Source organism: Amia ocellicauda, chromosome 15, assembly GCF_036373705.1.
Source record: "Amia ocellicauda isolate fAmiCal2 chromosome 15, fAmiCal2.hap1, whole genome shotgun sequence".
Lineage (NCBI taxonomy): Eukaryota > Metazoa > Chordata > Actinopteri > Amiiformes > Amiidae > Amia > Amia ocellicauda.
Genome location: NC_089864.1, coordinates 25,862,290 through 25,884,561, shown reverse-complemented (window position 1 = coordinate 25,884,561; position 22,272 = coordinate 25,862,290). Strand labels below are relative to the sequence as shown.

Sequence of the window (22,272 nt, the reverse complement as noted above, 5' to 3'; positions counted from 1 at the left end):
ATAGATACGTATTAATACTGTCAGTTTAAACTGTTCATCATTTCAAAGGGAATATGTGGGATCCCTGATTAGTTAGTAAATCTTTTTATTTTTATTTTTTTGAGTCCATTTATAAATTTGGGAGCGGTTTTAGACTGACATAAATTACTTATAACTTAAGGGAACTTAATGTGAATAATTTGGTTTGAAAACAAAATAAGCGACATATTAAAGTGACATTAAAGTGACATTTTAATGTGCAGTAGTATTTTTTCACTAAAACACATAACTTGTTACTAATATTTATATTTGACTTTTTTCTCTATATCTTGGAGAATGCAGAATGATCATGATTAGATGTGTTATTCAGTTGGGAAATTGGATGATCTGTTTCTATGTTTTCTCTGTTTTGTAATTCTACCTTTCTGACCAGGTGATATTTTGTGACACGTTGAAACTCTGAGCTCAACTCGATGACACTGTGATATGCAAATATTCAATTTCTCCTGCTGTTTTCAACGTGCTGCCTTTTCTCACTTCTGCTCCTTTCCGCACCCTCCTAGTCGATACTCGCGGCGCTGGAACCGGTTTTGCCGGCGGAAGTGCCGAGCAGCAGTGAAATCCAACGTCTTCTACTGGCTGGTGATCTTCCTGGTGTTCCTGAACACGCTGACCATTGCCTCTGAGCACCACAACCAGGCTGTCTGGCTCACTGAGGTCCAAGGTACCACCTCTAAACAGCTTGTCAGAGCAGAGACACTCCTTTACTTGATCAGCTCTACAGATAGAACAGGAGGCCATGGCAGATGGAAATAAAAAATATGAAGAGAGAAAGAGATGAAAAAGTAAAAACATAAAGGAAGAGAAAGGAAGAAAAAAATTTGGAAAGGGAAGGACCAAGAAATCGTTTTTTTGATAGTTCTTTGGCCAAATACAATAAATAAATAATTTTATTTGCTTCCTAATTACTGTATTGATAAGCAAGTAGCAGGGTTGTGAAAGTTTTAACTGCAACAGATGTTATAAGACAAACGTCTCATTTATGTTTCCATAGTACATGTCCAGGCTACTTATTTTTACTGTAAAAAGCTGAAGCTCATCTCACCCCATTGTAAGATGTGTTAAGTGCCATGGAGCAGGTGCCTAGGATGGCCATCTGTGATAACAATTTGACCCTTTCCAAATGCTTAAGCTTCTTTGTTCTGTGTGACACTATGAGTTGTAGTCAATGAGTAATGTGGGCAATAGTAATAAACTAAGCCACAGGAGCCATAGTCATTCTTCTTATTAAAAATAATCTGTTCAAATAATCACAGTTTCAGACTTAAAATAAATAAATGAAGAGCCGTCTGTAAAATGTGATGTGATTTTCTTGTATTTAATGATGATTATTTGATTTTAAAACATTTTCCACCCTTAGTTTAACATTTGTTATATATTCTGTGCTTTATTAGGACACTAGTTAAGGTCTTAAAGAAGACATTTAAGTGCACGGTTAGAATAAAGTAAAAATATAAGAATTGAAGCACTATTATGTTCTATTTTCTTCTACAAATAGATTACTCTTAAAATACTTAAGAACATCCTAAGGCTTTCAAGAATGTGAAGTACATTGTTAAGTAGATTTCAGCCTTTTACTTTGGACAACGTTTTAGTATTATTAACCAAGAAACAAAAAAAATAACAGAATTAGCAACTTGATGAAATGTAACAACATTTTTGGGAGCCCTGCTGCTGCTTCTTTCATCAGATTCATATCAGGTAAGGCTTGTCTTGGTTTGTTTGCCCAGGCTGAAAATGGGTCTCTTGCTCTCTGTTTCAGACATCGCCAACAAGGTGCTGCTGGCGCTGTTCACGGGGGAGATGCTGCTGAAGATGTACAGTCTGGGCCTGCAGGCCTACTTCGTCTCACTGTTCAACCGCTTTGACTGCTTCATCGTCTGTGGTGGCATCCTGGAGACCATTCTGGTAGAGACCAAGATCATGTCTCCTCTGGGCATCTCAGTGCTGCGCTGTGTTAGGCTGCTCCGAATCTTTAAGATCACCAGGTACTGCCAAACTAGCATCATGCTCTTGAATACATAAAACAACCAATTATTGAGGAAACAGGAAACAGTGGTTTCCAACTCTGGTCTATATGAAGCCTCAATCCAGTTACTTTATAGGTCACCCTAAAACCTCAATTTCTACAGAACATTAGTTATTGATTTGTCAAGAAGTTTCAAATAAAGGCGCTTGGGTTTTCAGGCATTTGTTGAAACTGATTTCTAAATTATACCAATAATACCAAAACACTATATTAATTGATCAGAAATATTTATTTATTTTCCCCCAAAGGATTAAAGGGTGAAAATATAAAAAACATAAAATGTATGGCTTTCTACAATCTGCTCTGGATACCTCTCACTTCAAATGTTGGGAAAATAAAAGTTTATGGTTTGTATTTAAACACATTTCAGGTCCATAGCAAGACATTTTCTTGAAGGTATTCATGCTGACACTGAATTCTGTTATGGAGTATATTCCGGGATACATGTACTATGATTTTGAGTAGAATTTATTTCAGAATTTATGGAGACTATATATATATATATATTTGACCTCTCCTTCTGCTTTGTCTCTTCCATTCCCTATGGATCATTGTTGGTGTGTTAACATCTCTGGGCTATGGGAACAATAATACACAAAAGCACTTTTACTGTTTTCAGTTTTTAATACCCTTCCGGGTTGTTGTTTAAAATATTTGGTTGTTTGCCTTATTGAGTCTGATTGGATAATTTGCTCCATGAAGGCAGGATTAAGCACAGTAATAGCCAGAGAGCTGGACTCCCGAGTACAGCACACAATCAGTTGCGTTATATTTGTACCACCTCCTAAAGGCAAGTAACCAATCTGACAGAGAGCTTGTGACCAGAACCCAGGAGGAAGTAGTTCTGGAGTTTTAGAACATTAAGCAAACAGGCGATCTTCATCGTCAAACAGTGGAATGTAAGTAAAATATAATGTTTTACAAAGCCCATGCTAACTATCTTATCTATAGCACTGCCATAGCCACATTTTGAGCAGCTTTTGCAAATTCAAAAGTAAATAGCTCTCGTCTGCCAGTCCTCTGATTGGCTTAGAAAGTTTTTAACTTTCCTTTGGAATTCAGTTTTTTTTCACGTTGCAAACCCAGGTCTCTGGATCAATGCCTTGAACAGTCACCTGTTTGATCATGATTGCCAATTATTTTGTATTAGGTGTAGGGCTGGCGATAGAATTTATACTACAATTCAGTATCTATACAGGACTGAAGCTGCCCCTCACCCTTCAGCCAGTGCTGCCCACTGGCACATGGAATAAAGACACTGCCAGGTTGCTAATGCAAACAGACCTGTTGATATCCGTGACTGGTGTGAAAAGGCAGTCAGTGGCAACACCGATTTATACAGCAGTTTACACAGTTTATTGCGTAAAGTTTATTATTTTTTTCATGTTTATGTATATGTGCTCGTTTTGAAAAATAAGAAAAATGTTGAATGTAAATGCAGTTTCTGCCCTGAAAATGTTATGTGTGATATTCATAAGTAAATATATTATGTTTTATCTAACTCAAACAGGTGTTTAATAATGGAGCCACAAATTTTGCAGGCGGATATATGTAGAATGAAATCTTGGCTGTTCCAGTGTTAAAAAGTATTTTACCAACTTTGGAATAGCAGGCCCTATGTGTGCATAAAAGTGTGCAAGGAAGATATCTTGAAGCCATTCTATCTCTCTCCCCCCTCAAATTGGATTTCTTTGTTTGTTAATGTTAAGTGTAAATTATGTTAGTGTTTATAATTGCCCAGGCCAAGCTCTGAGGAGCCTAGAATGCACCCTTCTCTCATCCCTCTGTATCATTTTTTTCTGTGAGTGTTTCCAGTGCAGAGATTATATCATCAACTAATCTTTTTTGACATTGTTCCCCTGTTCTGACCTCCATTTGTTTAAGCTTTTCTTTGTGTGCCAAGAAACCTTGAGAAACTAAGGAGACATAAATGCTAAAGTTCAAATTTAGCCAGTTTGCTTGCTTTCACTTAAAGTCTGCACTGCTGGTGTCACACAGAAGCAGATTGTTTATAGAGTGTCAAAAGTAGTGATTTATACTTATTGCTTTTGGCTTTATCATACAGCTTGTGGTATACGGATAAAAAATGCATCACCAATTTTACTGTCACCTGGAAACATGATAGTTTAACCTTTATACTCCTCGAACTTGTGGGCCAATATGATGTTCTCATTTGATAGATTCAAAAGCCTTTCAACCCTGGAGTTACATGGCCTCATGTGACCCAATTTAACTTGTAATTCAGGTTTTTGCTGAAAGTATTTTAAGATTGTTCAGATTCTATTTACCCTTTAGGATATTTCTATGTCCTTCTAAGTTTGGGTCATGGAGATATAATCCATTCCATTCATTTTCAAAAAACACTGCATCCAGTACAGTGGAGAGATAATAAAGAAGTCAATTTGTTTTACTAGCAAGTACTGAAAATATAAGAGTCATTATCATTTTAAATGTTGCCAATTGGCAAACTTGGGAATTCTAAAGTTAGAAACTAAACAAAATTAGATATGGGTATTTCACATTTAGACAGACACGTATCTGTAATTACAGATGCTTCCTCTTCATGATTAAAATAAATGTAAAATAAGGAGTTAAGGAAGTACTATGCACTATGTATCTGTTTTGCTATTTATCTGTTTTTATCTATTGAAAGAGTGTTATGACATATGACCATATGCCTGCATTGTCACCAGAACGCTATGAGACAGGATGGGATTTTAAAATTGCATTTAAAATGAAGGACCTTAATGTGTAAATTTAGTATTACACCTTTGGTGAGATGAATGTTGATGCTTAATTACCCTATCAAACAGATAATACTGAGTAGCTGTCACCTATTCTTGTCACTGATAAAACAAATAAACAGTGTATTACTGGGAGTAATTTCACATTCGGATTTATTTATAAATTTGTATTAATTAAAATAAGATATATAGTGACTTTAATATATTGATAACTGAAAACAGCACAAAATAATGAACACAAATTAATACAAAGATGTTTTACACCTTCATTATTATCACTGTGCTGGGAAATCATACTCAATTTACCAATGGCATAATGTTTAATTCAATTGTTATCCTTCTGTTTATATTGTAAAAGCCTGTCATGTGACCATGCAGTCATATTGTATTCAGTGCAAAAAGTAATTTTGATCTAACCTACATCTTTCTAGGAAATACAGGCAGATTAGTGTGTGTGTTGGTAGGCCCAGCTGAGACCCCGTTTGTCTCGGCAGATACTGGAACTCTTTGAGCAACCTGGTGGCATCGCTGCTGAACTCAGTGCGCTCCATCGCTTCCCTGCTGCTCCTGCTCTTCCTCTTCATCATCATTTTCTCTCTGCTGGGCATGCAGCTCTTTGGGGGGAAGTTCAACTTTGATGTGATGGAGACCCGCCGCAGCACTTTTGACAACTTCCCACAGTCCCTGCTCACTGTCTTTCAGGTTAATGCTTTTGCCATATCAGGGTTGGTGGCCTAATGGAGCTGTACAATACAGGAAGTTCCCATGTGGTTATTCATCTGGAGAAAGCACTATAACCACCATGGCAGTCATTCTGACTGTTTTCACTAGTCAAGATTTGCTAACTTAGTGAATGAAAGATACATGACTGTCCTTTCTCGACTTTTCCTTAATCCATGTATTAAATACCCAGGAAGCAAATAATGATTATAATCACTTTTATCTAGATCTGCCAAAGACCAATTAGTCACATTGACCATTGTTTAGAAAACATGCTTTTCTTACCATCAACCTTCTATTCACTATTTTTTAATGTATTGCAACTAATGAGGTGGAGATTCCTGTAACAAGAGCAAAAGTTAAAGAGTCTTTTATGAAGAGTCTAGCATTACAATTAGGTATTGATTGATTGCTATATTTATTTGTGGTCTGATGGCTGTGCCAACTTCTACCAAATCACCACTTCACAACCTCTACCACATTTTCCACCCCAGATCCTGACAGGTGAAGACTGGAACTCTGTGATGTACGATGGAATCATGGCATACGGAGGGCCCTCCTTCCCGGGGATGCTGGTGTGCATTTATTTCATCATCCTCTTCATCTGTGGAAACTGTATCCTTTCAGCCTAACTGGAGGCCTGGGCTCATCTCACCCCCATCACCCAAAGCTTAGCTGTGCAGGATACCCTTTCTGTATGGGCATGTTATAGTACTTCTTGCGTGCCAGTGAATTCATGAGCCAGCAATCTTATAACTTCTTTATACCTACTGAGCTATGTCTAGGTGTGTTTGGCTTGGCAGTCAGGATTGTTTCCTTTTGCATATGCAGTGTGGTGTTTCAGGCTGCAAGGGTAAGTGCCTCTCAACAGCACCTTACTGTATTTCATTGCCTGTTGATTTCATGCTGAGAAATAAGAAGCAATGCGGTACAGTCGGAAATAAGTTGTACAATCTTTGAGAACAAAACTGTGGTGAATATTATAGAAGACAAGCAGGAATGGCTGTTGAGCAACAATGAAACTAATTTTAAAAAAAGTGACAGGTTGAGGGAGATAAAATACATATTTTGTTTGTGTTATAAACCAATGTCAGGTACATTTTGAGTATTTTGTTTTCTACCTATGACTATATAGTATTGGGTATTATTCTATTTGCCACCTCTGGACTTCCAAGTGGTAAGTATTGGTTCTCCTAAACTTAAAGTTTATCTTTAAACCCTTGACAGGTCTTGCTGTACACTGTCTGATTTGTATACTGTTTTGGATCTTTGACTAACCCCCTCGCATAGACATCCTACTGAATGTCTTCTTGGCCATTGCGGTTGACAACTTGGCTGATGCCGAAAGCCTGACTTCCGCCCAGAAGGAGGAAGAGGAGGAGAAGGAGAGGAAAAAGCTGGCCAGGTAGGCATAGCAGACAATGGGGGCTGACTTCACAGTGGAGAGATAGTGTTCTATTCAAGTGGCCTTATTAAGATTGTGTTAGTGTGACCCCTCAGGGAGTTTGACACAAATTCTGTAACAACAGGCTAACTTCATTTCAAAACCTGGAGAGCAAAAAGTTACATAATGTACTGTATGTTTGGAATTTTGTTTAGCTGGTGCCATGTGTGTTGCGATGATTACTAAAAAGCTCCTAGGCCTCATTTGCCTTTAAAGTAAAGCCTTTGAAATTGATCAGAGACAGGGAGGAGAGAGAACATTGAAATTAAAGCTGATGGCATAGCCTGTATATATGGCATAGGATCTAAACATACAAGGTACAGTCAACAAGATACTGAATTGGGGGAAGGGGGTGAAGTATGCTAATTTGTTGTTTTTAGCGGATATTGCCTTTATGCACAAGTATTAGCTAAGGTGTGCTTTCATAAAACAATGTCAAAGTGTGAGGTCTACTTTTTGTGTACTTTAAACTGCTAGGAAAAATTGTGCATCCAGTCAGGACATTGAGTGCTGACTAAATGAGACTACTGAGACTTTTTGTTATCTTGTCTTTAAAAAAAAAAAAACTGTTTTCATTATTCTGCCTGCTCTGCTGTGCTTTCTCAGGACTGCTAGTCCAGAGAAACGGCATGAAAATGAGAAGCCACCTATAGAGGAGGAGAAGAAGGAGGAGAAGATAGAGCTGAAATCAATCACGGCTGATGGAGAGACTCCAACGGCTACCAAGGTGAGCCAGCTGGATCAGTCTTATTTGTAGCTCATTATTCTCAAATCACAAAGCAATCCTCACAATAAGGGGCATGACAAAGCTTTGTAATCTTTCGCTTTGCACGTTTGCCTCCTCTTGTGCCCCCTGCCCTTTCATATTTCTTTAGCCTCAGAATCCCACCATCTAATTACAGATATATGATATATATAACTGTAAATGTTCCAGCAAAAGCCCATTTCATGGTTTGAAGCACAGTCCCTGAATTCCCTTCACTTTTGTACTTAAATATCCTTTTTTTTATTTATCCAGGAGTTATACATGTAAATGAATATAAATAATCTCCATTAAAATGACTTTGACTACCACTGACTTATTGAAAGAGAGGTTTCATTGTTTAAACAGTGAGTTGCTCCAATTGGAGGTTTTGAGACCCTATCCAACTCTATAACTCCAACTCATTTAACACGGTTATTTAAGGGTCACTGTGAAGGGGTTAGGGATGCTTCTGAGTGTCAAAAATAACAAAATAAATTCAAAGTAACTAAATCAATCAATATTGGCCCTTTTAAGACATTGAGCCAACCAAAATACACAAGAAAAATAATAAAATGCTTAGACACCAGGCTGGTGTGTGACTTCATTAGTTTCTCATATGACAGAAGGCGACTGTCTGGCTGATTGCCTGTGCAATGAGAATAAGGAAGTCCAATGCATTCAATCAATCAATCAGACAGCTCCAAGCAGACAGTGCTCCTGCCAAAGAACTAATTAACAGCAAGCCAGCTACCATAATTTATAGTCTTCAATGGAGACCAAACTGTATTTAAAATGAAATAATTGGAATTGGAGTGGAGAGCCACTGGTGTTCAGGTATTTTTTGGACATGTTGTCCTATTTTATTTTTACTTTCAGTATGCCTTACGGTTTATGTGTAAAAGACCAAGCATAACTGAGGATCAGAGCAATTTTCAAGTACATGTTAAAGTCCAGTACTCCTAACAAGATTAACCTAACCCTTTGACATGTATGTTCATAATTACACTGCTGGGCCTGAGAGAGTGAATTTTGCCATGTGCACTGAAAATCATGCTATATTCTACAAGTGAATAACTTATTTTATATAAATGTATTTTATTCTCAAACCATAAGCTGCATCTACATACATTTTTCTATATTTTATAACATTCCCACACTCAAGGCTGTGTTATGGTTGCTGGGATATGTTAACCAATCATTGAGCATCATAAAAGGGCAAACTTAACAACATATGACTAGGTTTCTTTACATTGATTTGCTACAACTTCCACTCAAGCTAAGCTCACACTACATACATTTTAAAATCTGAACCAATTTTGAGAACGATGGACAACTTACATATAACGTCCAGCTTTCACCAAATGTATTGTCAAGAACTGGCAACGATCCAATGGTAACCAGCCTTATCTGAAAAAAACATTAATTTGCTGCTACAACTAACATTACATATAAAACAAATTAGAAGAAAAACAAACGTTTTACAATTGTGTGTTTTTGTTTTGTTTTTATTCTTATTTTTCTTATTCCACTGACCAGACGAATATTGAACAATTGTAGATAAACATATATGAATGCATATAGTACCGACAGGTTCATTAGCTACTGTACAAATGCAGATCAAACAAACTATACCAGCATATACATGGCTATTGCTATATATGTGACTTGAAGAAATAAGAAATAGAGACCTGTGAAACGTTTAAGAGTTCTGTGGCATTGACAATTACTATCATACAGTGAAGATTTGTTTTATAATGTTCTTGTTTTGTATCTCAATTTGTCTTGCTCAATTGGTATTATTTATTTGAAAATTGCTCTCATAATTTAATTGCTTGTGGTTTTTAAACACTTTTGTGCAATTTGCCCTGGTACAATTATTAAAATAATAATTTAATTCCAATTATCATTTTTATCTTTGCAAATCTGCAAAAATACATATTTTTTTGATAACCACATGCTCACAGGTACGCTCATCAAAGATAAAATGCACACACTGCACACCCTTTTATTTCAAATTGATATTAAGTGTCCTCTATGTAGTTGTAGATGATCTAGATTATATGATTATAATGCATATGTACCTCTCTCTTCTGAATTCTTAATCTTAGCTTGTCCTCTAAAAGTACAGTACACTGCCACAACTCTATTATCTGCGTTTGACACACTGAACTTAATTGAGGCCTAGCAGATTCCTGACATCTGCCAAGATCATGTTGATAAGACATTGACATTTTTGGGCCTACTCTCAACCCAATGTTTAGTATACATTTCTCCTCTAAGGAATAGGGTCTGAAGAATGTGTTTGTAGTCGGTGTCATGTGTTTGTTGTGCTGGGTTTTCAGATTGCCATTGACGAGTATCAAGGAGATGAAAATGAAGAGAAGAACCCTTACCCTGCCAATGACTTTCCAGGTAATGGTTTTTTAAATCAATCTAAAAATACCTGGCTAGGGGATTTATAAATGCATTCAGTGTGTTTACTGCACCACAAGGATTCCGAAATCTGATATTAAAAGTTTTCCAAAACAATTTTTCATTTTCCAAAAGTTTTCTGAAAACATCAAGCAATCTTAATTGTCCACCAAATAACAAAATATTCTCTGAAGTCATCATAACACTCTTTTCCAAAAACATATTTTGGTAGTGTATTGCACATTTACTAACTCTGAGCCGACTGCTACCTGCTATGTGCACATGCTCCTACATCTTCATGCAAATGGTATCTATTAACATGTACAGCAAATTTCTATCAGAAATTGATTGTAATTGTCATGTCTGACAAGGGACGTGTGCATTTCAGAAAAGCTGTGGTCTAATTCAGTTTTTTTAACACATTTTATTTGGGAAAACTTGATTGCATAGGAATGTCCAGGCTGCAAATATGTCTGTTAGTCATCATATACAGTACATACTGTAGCAGCTCTCTGACTTTTTTGCTCACATATTGCATAGTTCTGCAAGGGTTGTGAACCATCTATTTATAAAACTATGAACATCTTACAAGGTCCTTTGAGTATATGATTATAATTCTTTCTGAACCATTTTTTTAATGTCCTGCTCATTTAAATAATTGGTTATATATTACAGTAGCTGAGGTTGAGGACAGGTCAGCTATAATTAGCCATTGATACACTAGCAGCAGGAGCGTAACCAGGGTTTCAGGGCACCCTGAAACAAAAGTGGCGAAGCGCTGTCCAGAGAGCTGGCGAAGTGCGGTCCGGGGGTGCTTATATAACAGAATATAATTTATATTGAAAATAACAGAATTACTTTCTTTCCAGATGAATTGTTTAAATACCATGATCCTCATAAATCCCCATAAATCTCCATGAATATGTGTATGTATCAGTAAAGCACTGAAATGTACTCACATCATACATAAGAAACAATCTTGTTTAATGATACATGGACTGTAATCATTGTAATTCAGTTGTTCATTGAACATTATGCATTATGTTTGTTTATCAATTACATAATCTCAGAGTGTGTTGATCACAGATTCAGTCTAGACAACCTGTAAATCTTTCAGTTGACTGAAATGAGTTAAGATTGGGGTTCAGATATCAATGGAGCGGCAGTCCAAAATGTATACACTACCTGTCTTAACTCAGTTAGATCAACAGGTTTACTTTGAAATATAACTTCATTTCATTGCTATGTAAAGTCACACATTTTCCCCACCCTCTTTTTGTGAACTGGTACTTGCTGATGCAGATTGGTGACCCCAGATCCATGTAATTAAGTAGGTTGAGTTTGTGTGGAATATATACTGATAAGCAAACAGGACAGAGATACATATTTTTTTGTAATAAAAGTTTATATTAGTAATGCACAACTTTATACAAGGCATGTGAACAATTTTCCCATAATGCTAAACATTATATGCATACAGTAAATAGAGATGAACACGTACACATGCTTTTTGTTTCTGTCATCTTGATGATTATTAGAATAAGTCTGTGGTGCTGAAGAATAATTATGTAATAATGTAGTATCAATTTTAATTTTATAAAGAAACTAAGCCGGCTTATGCATGAATGTGTTTATATGCCATTATATACAGTAATATATGGTTTATTAATGAAAACGTGTTCAAAACAATGTTGTCCTTTAAAAAACAACTTATTAGGAAAATGTTTAAAATGTATCAAAACAGATTAACAGCCCGTGCACAACTATCATATTCACCTTCAACGTATCCCTTTGTTTCATATTATGTCTTAATGATGGTGTCTACAGTTGTGTATACATAAATATCAGTATCTATGAAACTTGAATTGCATCATCCATTGCTTGGTCAATTGTTTTCAGAACTTGGTACTGCTAAACAAAATATAAGGCAGAGAACTTGTGATTATGGCCACACTTTGAAAAAGTTCAGGATCATTGAGTTGAGGCATTATTGGTGAATATTGTTTTGATATTAATTCAGAAGGAACAGCAACTATAAATATTCTAGTTGACTGAATTCAGTTAAGATGAGTAAGGTTGTGAGTAAACGTTTCTGTGCAACTCATTGATTTCTTCTATTGCTTTCTTTTGCGCAAAACATTTTAGATCAATCTAACCCCAAGTCTTTTTACTTTGTTGCTCTTGTTGCTTCCCACGATGGACCTCTTCACCTCAGGGGAGGATGAGGACGAGGAGCCTGAAATGCCAGTGGGACCTCGGCCTCGACCGCTTTCTGAGCTCCAGCTGAAAGAGAAAGCGGTCCCTATGCCCGAGGCCCGTGCCTTTTTCATCTTCAGCCACACCAACAAGTACGTCAACAGAGACCAATTAAGTCAACTCTGTAAAATAAAGCTAATTAAAAATATATATATATTTATGAAGTGTTTCGTAACCCACAAAAGGCTTTGTAAAAAACAGGATGTTGATGTTCTGTTTTAAAGGATTATGGGCCATATAGGCAATTCTGAATTAGTTCCCCTAGCAGTCTACAAATTCAAACTCTCCTAGCAGATCAGATCCATCAGCAATCAATAATCCTACCCCCTATCTCTCTCTCTCTCTCTCTCTCTCTCTCTCTCTCTCTCTCTCTCTATCTCTCTCTTCCTCTATCAAAGATTCCGGGTTCTCTGCCACAAGATTGTGAACCACAACATCTTCACCAACCTCATCCTCTTCTTCATCCTTCTGAGCAGCATCTCTCTGGCAGCAGAGGATCCAGTGAAAAATGACTCCTTCCGGAACAAGGTAAAACTCTTCCTATCGTTATTAAAGTAAAAGATGACTGCCCCTCCACACACTTGAATCTCATACAGAAACACATGGCTGTAATACTATTGGTGTGCCTGTGGCTTAGGCATAGGAGAGAACATTAATGAGACTGAAATCTTTTCAGTGGTGGTCAACAGAAGCTATTCTGACCCTTGTAGGATAAAATTGTACCTACTCTTCCTCTGGATTTCTGCATCAGCCCCATTGCTGAGGTCTGATTCCTACTGCATCTGCTGCACTTTGGAGGATAGTGATTTTCTGAGGTTGTCAACCAGGGTAGAAACTGCATGAGTTAGTGAGTGAGACATGATAATAGACTCTCCAAATACTGAGTAATATAGTGATGTCTCATCCTTGCCTAATGGAGCCACTCATTGAAATCAGACAATCCAGTTCTGATTCCAACTCACTGCCTTCAGTGATAAGCTGAGTCTGAATATCATTCTTTACCAGAAAATCCAGAGGCAATCAATTCAAGCACTGAGTGTTAGACCCACACACCAGGTTTCAATTATCATATAACTTTGGACTCCACAGAAGAGCTGTTGAAATCTAGTTAATTTTCAGTCTGTGATGATACCATGCCTTGAAGGAAAATGGTCTTTCCCCAATCTGGAATAAAGCAATTTTCCATTATGCTGCCTGTCTGGCTGTCACCAGCTTTATATGCTTATATCCTTGTTTCATTCTCTCAGATCCTGGGTTACGCAGATTACGTCTTCACTGGACTGTTCACAATCGAGATAATTTTAAAGGTAAAGCCTCATTTCGTATCAGTCACTATACAGTGATCTTGAAGTCTCACTTGCTCACAACTAAGCCTTATCAAACTGTATGATTGCCACACCACTTTTTGTGTTGATTCCCAAATTGTGGATCAACCACATACATCATTTTAAATCTGAAGAAAACATACTAAAGGAGCATTGCTAAAGGGAATTGCAATACATGGGAGAACTCACACAGTTGATAACTTTTAATAATATAATTGATATATAAATGCATTTAATGTCATCATTCATATTGACTTATTCACAGTTATTCTTTAAGATACATTTTATTAAGCTAATCTGCTGGTATGCATGACTATTGATAGGGATAAATTAGGTGGAGGCTGGGCTGGAGAAAGTATATTCTGAAAAGAGGTAAGTATTACAGCACTTAAACTTTCTTCAAATGAAATATAAGTGCAGGCACAGGAATATTGCATAGATTATCTTCGTAACAAAAGTGCATTGTCATCTCCTTAGAAAAGTTGGAATTGAATGAAATAGCTGAAGAAGGGTGCTTCTTTTTCTTGAAGAGTATTGTATTTTACTTCATACGATTTATTTTTAGGGTCCTTGCATTCCAAGCTGCTATGTTTTCTTTTGGGACAGTTTCAGGTTTTGAAAACAGCTTTATGCTAATATGCTAATGTTCATGGGTACACACAAGCTTCCCTGAACTTCTGCATGGCTTAGGTTTTCATATTTTAGGACTTTTGCATTAATATCTAAAATGCATTCCTGCCAATAATGAAAATGTACAGCAGAGTATTCAGTGACAGACCTCCTCCACCCAAAAAAAACACAGCTTTTGCCAGAAGATTGTGAAGGTAACAGAAAATATATCTACCATATGTGTGGCATAATTTATATACCACGTTGTGAACTAACTAAAGGTTCTTGTTGTTTGTCTTTGTAGATGACGGCCTATGGAGCTTTTCTCCACAAAGGATCCTTCTGTCGGAATTACTTCAATATCCTAGACCTGGTGGTTGTCAGTGTGTCTCTCATCTCCTCTGGGATTCAGTGAGTCTCTTCCGAGACATTCAGGTTTCCACTCATTATAGACTGAGGAGAAGCCCTGTTCACTGCATGATGGATTAGTACAACTCTGGCAGAAGAATGTGCCCCTTTTAAGCAGCCTGCAACAGGAAAGAGTGGGAGCTGTATGCAAATATAGTGCTGCCCCAATATGTAAATATAGCAGAGAAACATATCCTATATTTTAGTGAATGTATATATTCTATGTGGTTGTCTTCTAGGTCTTTTTTCATCTTTTGGGATCCATTTAATAACTTCCTTTGTTCATCTGTTCTTATTGATAAAATTGGTGTGTTGGCATTATATATGGAATTGTAAAGAGTCATTGAACATATTAAGATGTATACATGAAATTCTAGAATGATCTAACTGTATCTGATGGTTAATTCACTAACATACCAGTTATAAAATTAACATGACTTTTGGGTTAAACACCCCAAATGTTACTTAAAAAATCACCTACAAGTGCTGAATGAGAAATGACAGTTATCTTAAAAGCCTAAGAAAATATAGTAGTGACCTAGCAAAAGCAAAGACTCACTTTCAGACTTAATCCCATCATTGCCTGTAAAATATGTCAAACTCCTTTGGTTTGATGTTAAACCAATCAGAGGGGTGAGTCATACAAATGACCTTATGAGCTTCATGGATGAAGTCTGCAAACTTTATAAAAACTAAATACAAATAAAATAGGTTTTAGTTTATTTAAATCAAAGAGGTGTGCATGCGACTTTGTAGCTTTGTATTATTCCTACACTCTCCTACTTTATACAGAGGAAACAAAGGCAAAAGAGCTGTACTAGACATTGTCTACACATGTTTGAAGGTTTACTTGGATGGTTGAAAGAGTTGCACTTGGAGAATGAGGAGTAGGTTATGTAGGAGGCAAGGTGTGTAGTGAGATGATAGTCAAGGCTCCAGCAAATCACAAATTATAGCTCTTATCTAACTAGGTCTGTGGTTCTAAAACAGGATCCTTCTTCACAGTCTTCAGTGCAAAGAAAGTATAACTGTAGCAATGTTTCTGTTTGTAGGTCAAGTGCCATTAACGTTGTGAAGATCCTGAGAGTGTTGCGGGTGCTGAGACCACTGAGGGCCATTAACAGAGCTAAGGGCTTGAAGGTTTGTATGGAGATGATGATACACTAACCTGGGCACATCTGCTGCCACCATTCAGGCCTGCACTTCTATTGATATTGTTATTTCAGCCTTAGTTGCTAGAGTTCCTTTGGGGCTTGTCCATTTCCAATATTCCAACAACAAAAAGAGGAACTGGAAAGACATAAAAGTATGTGGAATTGACATTCACAGGGTTGTAGGTGATATAAAATAAGCCTTGGGTCCACTATCTGAAATGAATATTTTTTTATGGGGGCATTGATTGAAACTCGTGATCTGATGTTTTACAGACTGCTATGACATAGCAAACACTTCAAACAGGAAATATAAAGTAACATGAACATAAACTAAACCAAAATCAGAACATGCTGCTATCCAGCCTAACTAGATACAGCACAATTACATTATATGGAATCCTGAGGTGCAACAATCTTGAGACCTAATAGTCAGCTCCCAAGAGCTCATTTTTAACTGAATTACAATCAAAGTATAATTAATTGATGTCATCTAAATCATTAAAAAAGTAAGCCCTTTTCTAAGAGCCTCTTGAATTATAAAACCTATTTATTCATTTGTTTTTTGGAGTGCAGAATGCATGGGTTTAAGAGCTATTTAATTTCAGCATTATGTCTAGTTTATCTTTCGCTTTTTTTTCTCAGCACGTGGTCCAGTGTGTGTTTGTAGCGATACGGACCATCGGCAACATTGTCATCGTCACCACTTTGTTGCAGTTCATGTTTGCCTGTATTGGTGTCCAGCTGTTCAAGGTGGGTATAAGTGGATATTTTAAATTATAGTGATGCATACCTGATATGGGATGCAGAAGCAGTTTATAGATACAGTTCCCATTTTCATTTCCAAGCTGAAGTGTACTTACAAGCATTGATATCTGATGAAGATAACACTGATGTGTGTCCTCAATTGTTCACTGTCATGCCATCCACTTCTATTCCCACTCCAAGCCCGCAGTGTAAACGGCAGGTCTAAGGTAAAAACTGCCAATGACATTACTGCAAGTTCCAGGCATCAGGCCAGGTACTGGGTTGTTGCACAAGAGGCCCTGCGCCCACTCACATCATCTAGTGACACAAACCAGATTTGAATGTCATATTTAGACTATAGGGCCTTTACTGTATTTTGAGCATAGGTGCTTCCACAGTTGACCCACTCAGCAGTTGTGAAGTTTCTTTTTTATCTTCAGAGCTCCAGAGACCTATAGCCATTCACTTAGCTGAACAGTAGTGAACTAACTGCATCTCATTTTCTCCACAGGGGAAGTTCTACAGCTGTACAGATGGCTCTAAGCAGACAGAGCCAGAGTGCAGGTGAGGTCAATAGTTGTTTGTTGCAAATTTGTTGAGGGATTTGGGTGGCAGTGTTGTCCACTCAGAAAACCTCCAACATCTTGGTCACACGCCATCAAGAAAGTGAAAAGGACTTCAGTCACTTTCAACCCATGCAGCAGTTTGATTTAGTTAGACAAGGGGTCTTTCTGTATCCTCTATGAATGGAAACAAGGTTCAGCAAATCCACACTAACACCCTGGCTGTGTCTTTCTGCATCTACAGAGGCTACTATATTGTGTACAAAGAAGGAGATGTGAATCAACCAGACAAGGCAGAGCGCAAGTGGGAAAAAAGTGAATTCAACTTTGACAACGTCCTTACAGGAATGATGGCTCTCTTTACTGTCTCAACCTTTGAAGGCTGGCCAGGGTAAGACACACAATTCCTAAACTCAAGAATGGATCATGAAAACAGAGGTTACATTTGGATAATTAATGAAGAAGACATTATATAATTATATAAGCCAATTTTATTCAGAAAGTAAAGTTTCCTGATGGAATTAAGATGAGTCCTAGGAAGGATGCAAATCCTAGGTGTCTCATACACATTTATTACTGATAGGCCATACATGCCAGCTTGAGGTGGTTGTAGAGTTGTACCTAACAGATAAATCATTGTATTGGTCCAAAATAATTATTATGTTTTATTCTGGTCAGAAACATGCAATAATTGCATTAATTTATAAAGAAAATGTCTGCCCAATGTCCAGGCTGCTCTACAAGGCCATTGACTCCCATGCTGAAGATGTGGGTCCAATTTACAACTACCGCGTGGAGATCTCCATCTTCTTCATCATCTATATCATCATCATCGCCTTCTTCATGATGAACATCTTTGTCGGTTTCGTCATCGTCACCTTCCAGGAACAGGGTGAGCAGGAGTACAAGAACTGTGAGCTGGACAAGAACCAGGTAAGGGTGTGAACAGTACATCAGGAAACACACATGTAGTAACTGTCCCTCCCACAGTTCCACACCAGTTCTGTTATTCAGCTGAAAGGAGTGCCAAGAGCCAAGAGCTAGACTTTTAGGCAGATGACATCACCATTCTGTGACAGTGAGTCTTGATGAATGATACCTATATGCTACAACATGGAGGGCAAAGAATTGCCAAAAAACTGTGAGCCTGGTGAGAAAGTAGAAAAAAGATGCCAACATATTTACAGGAATCACTGAAAAATGTAATTGAACAGACATTACATTAAGTCATTTTTTGAATATCATTCAAATATAGATGAGGTTAGCAAGGGTCTTCAATGTGAATGCCTTAAAATGTGTATTTCTTTGAAAATATGTTATTATTTCGTAATATATATATAATCCTACTGTGTCCATTAAAGCCGTTTTGTGAAAGGTGTCTGCTGTTGTAAAATAGAGATTGAGGTGTAACTTTTTGTGTCTGACCCAGCGCCAGTGTGTGGAATACGCCCTGAAAGCCCGACCCCTGCGCAGATACATCCCCAAAAACCCCTACCAGTACAAGGTGTGGTACGTTGTCAACTCAACCTACTTCGAGTACCTGATGTTCATCCTCATCCTTCTCAACACCATCTGCCTGGCAATGCAGGTAAGCCTGCTTCAGTTGCATTGATCTGCAAATAGCGGGACCACATTACTACATGGCACAGGGTTCCCTTATTCAGTATTAAAGCATATGTTTTCACCAACAGTTGTGGCTCAAAGCCTAAGCTCAAGCCACGTGCCCTTTAATCATTCATATGTGGTGTAATTATATGGCAATGCCATCCAATTACATTTTAAATAAATTTTAAATATGTAAGAGTGCTGAAATACATTTCAAAACATAACAATATACATTGAAATATACATGCCTTATCATCTCCTGTATTTAGACAGACATTGATGTTTATAAGTCGAATATATGTATAGGTGCCATATTGGCCTGAATATAAGGCAAGTTTTTTTTAAAGAAAATTCATTTTTAAAAATACAACTCCAAATACAAATCCTATATGCTCTGAGTGAAGCCAAGGCTGTAACAAAATGGTGTTTTCAGTTAAATGAGTGGCTGAACAGCCCTACTTCTGAAAATGGAAAAAACCTATCTGCAGTGAAATTAATGTGGAAAGGAGTGGAATGAAAAGAGTCAAATAGCAAAGTAATTAACTAGAATGTATGATGTATATCTTAAGATCATGGCTGTCAGAGAAGCAGAAGCATCAAACAATAGTGACACTAAAGAATGTGGCGTCACTGAGAGCAACAAGTGTCGTGGGAAAAAAACAATAGGTTGCGAATGTAACCCCGGTTATCTGAAAAAGGAAGCACTGCCCAAGGGTTGCAAGTCCTAGCTCTCAGCAAAAGAGGACGAACCTGCGCAGATGTCACCTTTTATCAAACAGGAAGTGGGAAGGGACCTGTTTGAGTGACGTGCACAGGGGCCAATGACAGCTTTGATAGAGTGACGTTTTCGATTGGGTTCCTACGGAAGTGCACAGAAATCCCCCCCCCCACCTTGGGCAGTGCTTCTGACTTGAAAGATAACAGCTGCTTTGGAAGCACAGTCTCAGAGGAAATCCTTTCTTGGGCCTAAAAGTAGTGGTTTGTTTTGATATATTACCATTTTGGAATACAAACCTGGATATTTAGAATACAATTAAACTTTACTGAATCAGAAAATTGTATCACTGACACCCCCTAATGGTTAGTAAAGAAATTTAAAAAATCCCCATTGCTGAATTTCTCTTATCTGTTTGATATGATAGGATATATTTTTCTCCTTTAAAAAAAATATATTCTTTAATAGAAAAGGTTGCCTTAAGATTGGCCGTATTTTTGGGACAATACAGTATATTGCAATGTGTCTCTAAACTACACATTAAGGATATGTTTCTTTATATTTCCCTTTGACACTTCCTTTGTTGAGAATCAAGCCATTAATATTTATGTTGTATCACTTATTTTGAAAGACAGACTTTCTCCAGCCTTGCATAGTTGTGATTTGTGTGAGTTTCATAGTGTCAGGTCTCCCTACAGCTGTTTTTGCTAACCTGGGCCTGTATTTGTTCATTGTCAGCATCACGGTCAGTCAGTGTCCTTCAACAAGGCCATGAATGTGCTTAACATGCTGTTCACTGGGCTGTTTACTGTGGAGATGATCCTCAAACTCATCGCCTTCAAGCCCCGGGTAGGTTGTGCTTTCAGCTACATTTCTCTCACCCACAGGACAGCTTCTTCTCTGAGAGACCTAAAGTTTGTTGTGTCTTTTACTTTGCTCTGAATTTTAACTGAACATGTACTTTGTTTCTTTTCCACCCCTCTTCCGTTTTTAAATTTCTGGTTGGAGTTAAGCTCTATTACTCTCCCAAGATAAGTTGGTGATCCACAGAAACCTCATTTTCAGAACACAGATGTTCAATTATGGGAAAAGGGGGACATTATAATTTGATTGGCAGTTAATGGTTAACATATGGGTATCCTCTGAGTGAACACCCCTCAGAAAATGGAATAGCCCATTTTCAGTTGAAGTTCTGTGGTAGTTTATCTTGGTAGGGTTTGACCATACACTTTTAATGTCCTGATGGTTCAGAAACATTTCAGTAGAAAAACAACAGTAGTTTAACAGATAGAGAGTAACATTTTTCCCTCCTCTATGTATAATTGTCTTCTGTTCAAAATCAGAGGTGTTGTATTTGTGTATCTGGGCTTTTGCTATATGTAACGTGGCTGCCATTATTGTTCCATATGCTTGTCTCATTTTTTTGGCCAAATTGAAAATTATCTGTGGCCAGTCTCTGTTCTTAATTTTCAAATCTTCACCGCATTCCGCATGTGTGTGTTTCTTAATTACCTTTGCACTGTTGAAGATTAAACACATGTTTTTGTGTAATAATATAGAAAATGAAACAAGATTGCATACATTAGTTCAGTGGGATTTCAGTATATCAATCCTGTCTTTAAAGCACTAAAAACGTACATACATTATTTTTTCACTAGTATTGACAGGTGACATATCTGGTGTTACTGTTGTTTCACATTCCCTCTCCTCATACAGTATGTTTTCATTTAATTAATGAGGAACTTGTATGGTCCCTACAATTGCAGTTTTATACATATTTCTGTGTTGCTAATAATTAATAAGTAATTTGTATTGGATTTTTCCAGTTGAATTCTATCATAAGAAACTTTTTCACTCACCAAATAATGCCAGCATTTATGCTCTTTCAGGGTTTCAGGATTTGTCATGTCATAACTTAATGTATAGTGGAAAGGATTTGTGATTTGTGATTTTTAATTTTCCTTCAAAATTTACAATCACCTAAACTCAGCACTGTGTATAAAGAAAATGTAAATTAAAAAAATACCTAATAAGGTAATACAAATAAATCAATTTAACTTTAAAACACATAGTAATAGTAATATTTTTCCATAATCCATAACTGACATTTTTGTCATTGCTCTGATTTTTCGTATTATTCATACCGTTTCCGCAAGATGTCGTATGAATCAGATTAATCATTGCCATATCCCTGACCATTTTACCTACCGGAACTTGTTTTTTTCTTACTACTTACACCTCTTTTACTGGTTTATCAAAAGTGGAGGGAAGGTGTGTTGCATGGGCAAAAGATCACATACAGTTCTTGATACACAGAGTCTATTAATGATTATTAAATTAATTTTTATGACACTATATTTAACACATCTAAGAGCTTATCAAATTACTCAAATAAAAAGATAAAGCGTACTCGTGCTTCTGAGATTTTTCATACAGTAATAGCTATGCTTTTTATATTTCAGTATAAGTATTTGAAGAAACTTGGCTGTTTCTTCATGGAGTCGGGCACTATTATCTTTGTACTGCATGGTTGCCAGCCATATACTAAGAATAAAACCAATAATAATACTGATGAGATATCCATGGATTCATATTCTTTGAAAAAACTCCCAGTTTCCAGGCAAAAATACTGTTGTTTGAAACTGCATATATCACTTTACATACATTACCATGCATTAGCCTATTCATTAAAACCAGTGGAGGCTAGTAGGATAATTCAATTATTCGAATGCACTGCGATCAAAGGGAATACGATTCTGG

The 22,272-nt window shown here is 37.0% G+C and overlaps 1 protein-coding gene across 4 annotated transcripts in view; it reads left to right on the top strand.

Annotated features, from left to right (window-relative positions):
• Window positions 1–22,272, top strand: part of cacna1c (calcium channel, voltage-dependent, L type, alpha 1C subunit) — a 285,783-nt gene that overhangs the window by 223,978 nt on the left and 39,533 nt on the right. For all 4 annotated transcript variants that reach the window (XM_066724501.1, XM_066724502.1, XM_066724500.1 and 1 more), the window contains exons 11-28: window positions 543–703; window positions 1,802–2,027; window positions 5,307–5,514; window positions 6,027–6,147; window positions 6,823–6,937; window positions 7,583–7,703; window positions 10,064–10,133; window positions 12,349–12,481; window positions 12,788–12,917; window positions 13,637–13,696; window positions 14,628–14,734; window positions 15,784–15,871; window positions 16,528–16,635; window positions 17,141–17,193; window positions 17,437–17,583; window positions 17,924–18,125; window positions 18,622–18,780; window positions 20,251–20,361. In XM_066724501.1, the coding sequence (XP_066580598.1) occupies window positions 543–703; window positions 1,802–2,027; window positions 5,307–5,514; window positions 6,027–6,147; window positions 6,823–6,937; window positions 7,583–7,703; window positions 10,064–10,133; window positions 12,349–12,481; window positions 12,788–12,917; window positions 13,637–13,696; window positions 14,628–14,734; window positions 15,784–15,871; window positions 16,528–16,635; window positions 17,141–17,193; window positions 17,437–17,583; window positions 17,924–18,125; window positions 18,622–18,780; window positions 20,251–20,361 (2,320 nt within the window). The remainder of the gene's footprint in view (window positions 1–542; window positions 704–1,801; window positions 2,028–5,306; window positions 5,515–6,026; window positions 6,148–6,822; window positions 6,938–7,582; window positions 7,704–10,063; window positions 10,134–12,348; window positions 12,482–12,787; window positions 12,918–13,636; window positions 13,697–14,627; window positions 14,735–15,783; window positions 15,872–16,527; window positions 16,636–17,140; window positions 17,194–17,436; window positions 17,584–17,923; window positions 18,126–18,621; window positions 18,781–20,250; window positions 20,362–22,272) is intronic.